The sequence below is a fragment of the Ciona robusta genome, chromosome 14, assembly GCF_009617815.1.
Source record: "Ciona robusta chromosome 14, ASM961781v2".
Lineage (NCBI taxonomy): Eukaryota > Metazoa > Chordata > Ascidiacea > Phlebobranchia > Cionidae > Ciona > Ciona robusta.
The window spans coordinates 3,424,525-3,434,209 of record NC_143248.1 but is presented as its reverse complement, the minus strand read 5'-3'; the positions used below and the strand labels follow the sequence as shown (position 1 = coordinate 3,434,209).

The 9,685-nt window shown below is 35.5% G+C and overlaps 1 protein-coding gene across 1 annotated transcript; it reads right to left on the bottom strand.

The window, feature by feature from the left end:
* Positions 1-1,555: 1,555 nt before the first annotated feature.
* On the bottom strand, positions 1,556-8,999 carry LOC149725027 (uncharacterized). The gene is made up of 3 exons (XM_089893040.1): positions 7,666-8,999; positions 4,847-5,012; positions 1,556-3,215 (listed from the first exon to the last, which is right to left on the bottom strand). Exons 1-3 carry the CDS (start codon positions 8,508-8,510, stop codon positions 2,238-2,240), a joined length of 1,989 nt encoding a protein of 662 aa, XP_089749166.1. The 5' UTR covers positions 8,511-8,999; the 3' UTR covers positions 1,556-2,237.
* Between the last annotated feature and the right edge of the window lie 686 nt (positions 9,000-9,685).

The window sequence follows — 9,685 nt, the reverse complement described above, 5'->3', positions numbered from 1 at the left end:
ACACATACCCCCACACTGGCAGCAAGGAATACTAGTAGAGTATTCTTTGGTGGCAGCGACGAGTCTTGAATCAATTACCTCTGGATTACAGGCAGGCACGCTATAACCACTTTGTCACGGCGCAGGACACGTGCAAACCATACATCCCAACTTAGTCTTACCATCAGTAACCACAGTGGTTTAGTTTCATTCTAAAAGTACGTATAAACCTTTAAACTGACACTGTAAAATATGGCAGAAAAAAGATATATAGGGTGGGGGGAGATGGGACACTTTTAGCACATAATATCCAAATACCCTGAACGTGTTTTAAACAAATAACAACGGTATATGGTAGTCGTGAGAATATAGTTTTATAATTCTTCGAATGTTCTTTGTTTACTACTAAATGGGACGAGAAAATAAAGTTAAAAGGTGTCCCATCTTCCCCCACTCCACTGTATTATTCAATACACCTTATTGTTATAACCAACACTTATATATATATATATATCAATATCTCTATATATATATAGAGAGAGAGAGAGAGAGAGAGCTAGGGTTTAGCTTGAACGCGGCTGCAGTTTTAGCCGTATAAGGAATAAGCGACTGATGTCTATAACTTAATTAATGCTCTCCACTTGGTGAATATATACAGGATGTATTGACGATAACGCAAACCATAAACGATAGCCAGATTCCAACAATAACCAAAATAGAGCCAAATCAGCCAGGTTGCCAACGAGCCAGATAGAGACAGAGAGAGAGATTAAAAAACAGTTATGTCCAGTCGCTAACAAATAGAATCCTTGTTAATAGCTGAACACATAATAACTAAATCTTAAACAGTTACGCTAAATTGCGATGCTAACAGAACCATGCAAGAACCTATACTGAAACGCCGACTAGAGAGACGACGGCGTTCGCATAACGAAGACAGGAGAAAGGCAATATATAAGCCAGTCAGACGGTGGCGCTAGACAATCAGTAAAATAGTAATTGTTGAGCACGGTAGTGGTCATATAGATCCTTTTTCGTCGAACAGTTGTTCTTGTTCTTGGCTTTGTTATTGTTGTTGCTGATAGGGCTATTTTTTTCCGCACTTATATCAATTCTCAATTCTAGCACTTATTCTTTAATCTCTTGACTGAAATCAAATCATATTATATATTTATAATTTTTTGGCTGAATTTTCAGATTTAAAATCGCACAATTAGCGTGTGTGCACCGAAGCGTAGACGAGTGCCTTTTTTATCGTTATCTTCGGTATAAACACCGCGTCTCTCGTTTCTTCGCTCTTTTAGTTTACCGCTCGCAATAAATCATGATCATAGATACCTAAACATATGTTTAGGTGTGATAAGGTTAATTAATACTATGCTAATTAGTGTATACCGTGCTCATGCATTAGATCTGTGATCTCTTGTTGGAGTTAACAATATATATATATAAGCGTTGGTTACAACTGTGATAAATTCCCCGAATCTGACCATGACCTGGTGCTCATATAAAGTTGAACGATTCTTGTGCAAAGAAAAAAAGATCTGGTATAACATAGTAATAAAGTATACAACAATTTGTTTAATAAAAAGAAATATATTTCTTCGAAATGGCATCGTCAGCAGTTTCTTATCCAAATTAAAACAGTTTACTGTTAAAAATTCCAAAGGAATAAAACTTTCTTTTGAATTTTTAAATGGTGGATAAGTGCACAACCGCGGTTGCCAACTGATAGTAGGCTACATCATACAGTAAGTAAATGCATCCAGGAAGTATTTAAATAGGTACAGAACAGACTTATGAACTACAAATAAACACAATAACTGCAAACAACAAAATATATATAAAAAAAAAACTATATATATTAGGGTGGGAGAAGATGGGACACCTTTTCATTTTGTTTCTCTTTCCATTTTGTAGTAAACAAAGAACTTTTAAAGAATTATGAAACCGTATCCTTACGACTTCCACAGACCGTTGTTAATTCTTTAAAACACGATCAGGATATTTGGAAATTGTGTGTTAAAGGTGTCCCATCTTTCCCCACCCTAAGATATATATAGTAGGGTGGAGGGAAATTGAACACGTTTTCGTTCTATTTTTTCGTCCGATTTGGTAGTAAACAAAAAACATTCAACGAAATATAAAAACGTATCCTCCCGACTTCCTTAGACCATTGTTAATGGTTTAAAACACGATCAGGATATTTGGACATGATATGGTAAAGGTGTCCAATCTTACCCCACCCTACTATATATTTAATTAATATCGACGTTATTTTTCTGTACTTTTGATACAGCATCAAGAACGGAAACTTCAAACTTTCTTACAAAAACACCATCTGTGGATGATTTTAATCTTATGGGCCTTACGTTACTTGACCATGTGGAGCCTAAGGAGTGAAAAAACCATTGGCTATTACGCATTAGTTCCATCTCAACAAGAGACACAATTTCCCCCAGGTTTTTCCATCTCCCGTTTTCCCAACAACTTTCATACCGAGTGGTTAAAAACGTCGTTATATCTCCTTTTGTGTTAATAAAGTCAGGGTTTTGTTTGACGATCTCACTCAGTGCTTCATCTCGAAAGTCTCTTATTGCGGGCGGCGTTGCTATATAAGCGTATTTAAACGTTCTGTTCTCTGCAGCTCGTATTTCACTAACGATAGCCGTAGCTAAATGCGCAGGAGTCACATTTTGTACTATTGTACATGCATCCGAGGTAACTCCTTCGCACTTTCTACCCCAATCCTTTTTGTCATATCGCCAATGGATTGCCGCATATTCTTCATTGTTATAAGTTTCTTCGATATACGCCTTGGCTGCTTCTTCTATACACAATGGGCGTCGAACTGCGTCCACAACAGCCGAGTACATGACGTCGTCAGGAATTTCGTCATACGAAATGACGTCACTCAAATTCGCTGGCAAAGGGGATGCAATGTTGTCTTTTAAACCAATGCGAATGGTAAAGAATGGCCCGACGTACACCGCACATTCGGCCGAAGTTGAGTAAGCTTTTAACAACGTTGATTTATCAGAAGTAAGCCACGGTTGGTAGGTTACTGTGTAGTTTTCTCCTGGAAAGGTAGGTATACTGGGAGGTGGTTTAACATCATTATCATTAAGCCTGAGTCTTGTAGATCCAGAGTAAGTTCGATTTCTAGTTGGATTAAAGACCTTCATGTCTGTGTCTAATTCAAATTGCCTCGTTTCCACCCAACGAATTGACATTGCCTATAAACAAAAATCACTTTAAAAGCAAACCAAGTAAAGACAATGCTTCTGAATTGATAATAAATCAGTTATAGTTTTCAATACAGTTGCATAACAGTATGGTTGTGTGAGTTGGGACGTTTGAATGCAAGGCAAAGAGAATGCCCATTAAAAATACAAATCAACGAAAATTGAAAAATTGTATAGTAGGGTGGGGGGAGATGGGACACCTTTTATTTTATTTTTCCGTCTCATTTAGTAGTAAACAAAGAACATTCAAAGAATTGTTTAAAACACAATCAGGATATTTGGAATCTATGTGCTAAAGATGTCCCGTCTTCCCCCATCCTACTATATATGAATATAGAGATGCTCAAATGTGAAGCTATACCACTATATGTTTCATAAGAACGACGCAGCTTCTGAAAAAACCGCTGGAGGGAAACAAAATCGGCAAGTTTGGCAGTTTCTAGTTGCTAAACTACTAAAGAAAATGCAAATTTCAGATTTGGTACAGCAAATGCTTCTTCTTGGCTTTCTTATGGAAAAATCCTATAGTTTTTGTTTTTTGTAACTTTGGTGGTAAACTTTAGATCACATTTGAGCATTTCTATCAATATACAATTTTTGATCGTTCCTTTAATATAACAAATATCTTATTGTATCGGAACATGGATGTCTCGTTGGGTATATTGTGTTTCCTTTTATCAAAACGTCAGTGACTGTTTAATGTGATTAAAGACACGCTTACAGCAGAAGCAACGTCGAGCACCGAATTAACCCTATGATTGCGATTCAAACGCTCTAACCACCTGCCTGTAACCCAGTGGTAATGGGTTCAAGGCTCGACGCTGCTACCATTGTGGGCGTATGTGTCCTTGGGTAAGACACTTAACGGCAATTGCTCCAACCCAGTGGTCACTAATGGGTTGTCTAAATTATCAGCCATACATAAAAAAAAATAAAAAAAATCCCTTCAAAAAATAATCACGTACAAAGTAACATACATGGTAACTCGTAAGCTAGCACGAGGTGTTAACCCATGTGATAACGACTGTCGTTTTCCGGCCACGCGAGGATAAAGTAAGTTACATTCATTCATTCAACCCTATGATTGCGATTCGGACGCTTTAACCACGGCGCTGATTAAACCAAATAATGTAAGCTGGTGATAAATCACGACTTTTAGCATTTGGTCTCCACGGGAAACTAGAAGTAGTTCATCTTTTTCATTTGAAACAGGTCTAAAACAGTGCGTGTGACTTACTCACGACTTTTGACACGTTGGTTGTGGAATATTGTTAAGCAATATTCCTATTTTAAGCTAAAAACTACGTTTGAATTAATATGCGTTGGTTCCATAACTTTGGTTCGTGCAAGCATTGCATAGATTTCATTTGAAAATCACCGTGCCATAGTAGGTTAACCTATTTCCGTAGCTCATATTTCACAAGTGCAAGGCTTGAAGTTGCTGCTGCTGCTACCATTGTGAACGTAAACCAAGAGTATTTACAGAATAACCGTATCCTTACTATTCCAAAACAGTTAACTGTTAATACGGAATTAGAAAATATGAGATGTTATGTAATATATACAATAGTATTCAACTTTCTATATTCTGCTTTGCATATTGATAGCTACTACCCACGCACCTGTAAAGCGACATCAAATGACCCCCCACATCTTTTATTCGCCTCTTCCACAGAAATAGTGCTCATGAACTGACGTATCTTCTCACCATCTAAGCGTTCATCAGGCGTCACACGTTTTTCCCCTCCGTTTGTGAAATGGGAGTGAAAGTAAGGCAATATCAGTGTCCTGTTGAAGGTAATCATAATTAAAAAATAACTTTATTTGTCTCTTCGATAACAGTAACAAAGATTTAGAAATATTCTTAACGAAAAAAAGGTTATAGCGGCAAAACAACGGTTGTTAAAACACGCTTACAGTTAAAAACATATTTACATTTCATTGGAAGAAAATAAGCGTGGTCGCTACACCTAGCAGACAAACGAGCCATTTAATATGTTTAATTATTATTAAGGTAAACTTGTTTCATTATAAAATTAGGAAACATTAGTGGCCCCATGCAGCAAAAAAATATATAAAACAAGCCCGATTGATTTTTTTCTAGTGAACATTCAAGCAACCAACAGTCAGCTACGAAAGATATAAATCTTGTTAAGTTTAAATGTAAAATAACTCATCCACGAATTTTATTTTGCTGGTTTAAAAATACAAGAGACCACAGATCTAATGAATAAGCACGTTTTAAACTAATTAGCATAAGATAGTAGAGTCGGGGAAGACGGGACACCTTTAGCACATAATATCCAAATAGCCTGATTGTGTTTTAAACAATTAACAACGGTTTGTGGAAGTCGCGAAGATTCGGTTTTATAATTCATTAAATGTTCTTTGTTTACTACCAAATGAAAAGAGAAAACAAAATGAAAAGGTGTCCCATCTACCCCACCCTGCTCTATTAATTAATCCTTTTACTACAATGGTCGACTGGGCTCGATCAAAAACAAATCTTAAGTAACCAACAAAACGGGTTCAAGTCGCCATTGATGACTGTGGAGCAGTTGGCAGAATGTATTTATACATGTATTATAACTAATGAAACTTATGACGTATGAGGATTGAGTGATTGGTAAAGAATATGTGTAAATACGCTTTGTACAACTCCTGTACCATGTGTTTATTGTAAACTTACACTAGTTAGCGTTGTCGTCGCTTAAAAACGTTTGTTTTCATGAATTTTGACAAACCGTAATCACGCAGTATAACTAGGTAATGTTAGAAGTTAATATTAATCATATGATGTTGAATTAAAAATAATGTTTCAATTACGATTAATGATAATACGGTATAAGAATAGTGCATTTAATGCGTCCCAACTTAAATGCTAATAGTTTGAATCAGTCGTGAATCGTTGTGTAAATACAACACGTGCCGTCGTTAATTAATCGCTCATCGTGCGGTTTTAAATCTGAAAATTCTGTCTAAAAATTATAAATATATATTATGATTTGATTTCAATCAAGAGAATAAAGACAAATGTTAGAATTAAGAATTGAGATAAGTGCGGAAAATAGTCTCGCAAAAAACAACAACAACAACAACAAGAACAACTGTTCGACGAAAAAGGATCTATATGACCACTAACGTGCTCAATAACGTGCTTAAAAAAGCGTAAGTTAGGTGATAGGTGTATTATTAATGTGATACACGCTTGTTCTAAATTTTACATAAGTGTGCCCTTTTGAAACAATTTATTGTAAACATTTTTTTAATATCCGATGACCACCAGCTCTTTTGTTTGCCTCCGTTTTAACGATTAACCACGTTCAAACAAACTTATCGGTTTTAGTAACTACACTAATATTCTGCTATCTCCCTATCACACAAAGTCCAATAGATAAATTTGCTCTGTCGATATAGGACGCGACTGTTTACAATTCTTCTGACTGTTTACGAACTAATGGAACGAAAAGTTAGAATGAAAAGGTGTCCCATCTTTCCCTCCCTACTATATATAAAGTTTATGTGGCAAAGAAACTATAGCACAGGTGCTAGCTGTTACTTTTGGGTTAATTATACAAGTTGCATAACACTATTTATATAAAAATTGCCTTAATAATTTTAAATTAAAAATTAAATTAATATAAATGTTTTCGTTCCGTCTTCCCACCTTTTTAATTCAATAATTTCTACCTTATCGGTTATTCAAATACGAGTATAACAACAACATAATATATGGAAAATATAATCGAAATTCAGTCACGCGCACTTGGAGATAATTGATGAGAAGTGGCTTGTGCGAAATATATAGAAAAGCTATTTTTTGTTATTGTAAGTTTATACTAGATTTTTTAGCATACAATATTTATTAATTGAAATTCCAACAATACCCATTGTTGTTCGGGCCATACCAATTGTTAATACAACATAGCCAAAAACTATAAATGCAATAGCGGTGGAGTAAGACACAGTTTTTTTAATTTGATTTTTAAAGTGTACAGTGTTATTTCGTGTTGTTTACGTGCATTCCTAATAATAAATTTACTTATTAACAATTAACAAGCATTTTAAACGGTACCGTTTTATCCTATAGCCTGCGCGTTTTCAAAATGGTAAAATTACACCTTATGTGCGAATCGATATATATATATGTAATATGTATACCTCCTCGTGTGTTGTAATATATTTCTTTCAGTTAGAAAAAAATGGAAAATATGTGCTTAAGGGTACCGGCTTCCCTCACACTACTGTAATATGTTTTATAAAATAATCTGCATTAATTTTACGGTTACTATACGAAAATACACCTTTAGTACATAATATCTAAATGTTCTGGTACGTTTTTTTAAACAATTACCAATGGTCTACGGGAGTTGTGAGGATACGAAAAGGTGTCCCATCTTCTCCTACCCTACTATATATGTTTTACCAAACTCAGACTGACCTGTTTAGTCGTATGGCAAGATACATCGATTGCCACAAGCCGACAATTTGATTGTTAGGTCCCCATATTAATCCAGGGTACAGATACTTTTCCGAGTCCAAATGAACAGTTGGTTTAACTGGTTTAGACCAGTTTATTCCAGTTCTCCATGACGCGCATGTTGGCCTTGCGGTTTTGGTATTATCAAGTGTTGATTGGAATTTTGTTGCTTTTACTTTTGCTGCTGTTGTTGTTGCTGTTGTTGTTGTTGTTGTTGATGCCTTTACTGTTGTGCTTGGTGCCTTTGCTGCTATAGCTTTTGTTGATGCTGTTATAATTGTTGTTGTTGTAGGCGTTATTGTGGTTGTTTTTGTTGTAGGTGTTATTGTGGTTGTTTTTGTTGTAGGTTGTACTGCTGCTGTTGTTTCTGCTTCCACATGACCTATTTTCGAGGTTAAAGTCTGTTTAGCCTTAAACGCAGAAGTTGTTAAGATTTGATTGACTAGTAACGACTGTGTATTGACTGAAGGACTGCCTTCCTTTGTGGGTGGTGTATTCAAAGAGCCACCCGTGTCTGTACTGTAAGTTCCGTTTTCAACAGAACGTTGTTCTTCGTCATCATAAACTTGAGTCAGTAACTTTTTCAACGGACCGTGTAACCTTATAGTTCGGTTCAACCAATTCGTTACCAACGGTTTGACATTGAACTTAGAGCTTAAATGTTGATAATGTTGGATAAATAAATCGCCATCAAAGTTACCTCTAAGACTGAAGCTATATATCAGCAAGCCCAAAGCAGCAATTATAAATACTGTTTTTGGACGGATTAAACGGCTCTTATATCCATTGGAATTGGGTGGTAGCATTGCATGAAACCAAACAACTGTTTTGAGTACACTTGTAACGAGAAACTCTCGTTAGGGTTGTTCAGGCACCCTGCTTTAACGGCCTACCGCTAAACCTACTCACAGATATTATAAAATGCTCTTTAATTAAAAGCAATAAAAAAATACGGATTAACGTATAAAACTTTCTGAAAACACAACTAAAAGGTAAACCAGAGAGTCTAAAACAGTTGTACACAGTAAGACGAACGAGAGAGAACGTTCTCGCTTTTCAAAGCGGCTGCGCCTCGATATGGTTGCAGCCATTCACGCATCATACACCCAATCATTAATTAAATCGTAAAGCGTCACATAACGGAAAGGGGGACACAAAACGGTGAAAATACATTAAATGAACACAGTGAAGTGATTTTAATGTTACAAACTACACAACAGAACACAGTTAAATTTGTGCAATGTTATAATCTGAAAGCATATTTTGATTACCAATACCTGACAATTACCCTGTAGTACATCATTAAGAAAATACTATGACTTGTGTATTTGTACAAAATACATTGTATGCATGTACAAAATACAATTGTAATACATTGTATGCAAAACTATATAAATATTGGCATAATAAAACTCTTTAAAAAGGTATTTGTTGAGCTAGGCTGAAGCTAACGAAAATCTGAATGGTTAAACACTTCTGCAATACTGGATTATAATAAAACTAAAACTGCTTAGTTTGTTTATAATAAGAGCATTATCCCATATATAGGCTCAACATATATCCAGGTGCCCAGCACACGTAGCATAAAGTAAGGTTTATTGTGAAGGAAATGCCAGTCATGCTTACCTAAACATAAATAATTCAATGCAAAAACACAACTGAGTCTAACAACAATGTGAAACCGTCCATTGTTTATAGGCGTTAGGACCTACTGGTATATTAACTTTGGTAAACCGTAAACCTTAGCAAATTTTTTTTCAAAAGCTGTTTTGTATTTTAAAACTTTGATGGTACGTTTAGGTTACATTTGAGCATATCTATCCATATACAAATTTTCATTTTTCGTTGGTATGCCCCTTTAAGTCTATACTACATGCTGGTCTCATCTGAAAAAAAAGATACTTGATACTTGACAAAGGGTTCACTCATACATAAAATCTCCTGGTATCAAGTTTGGTTTGGCGGAAAGTTGAAAAACACA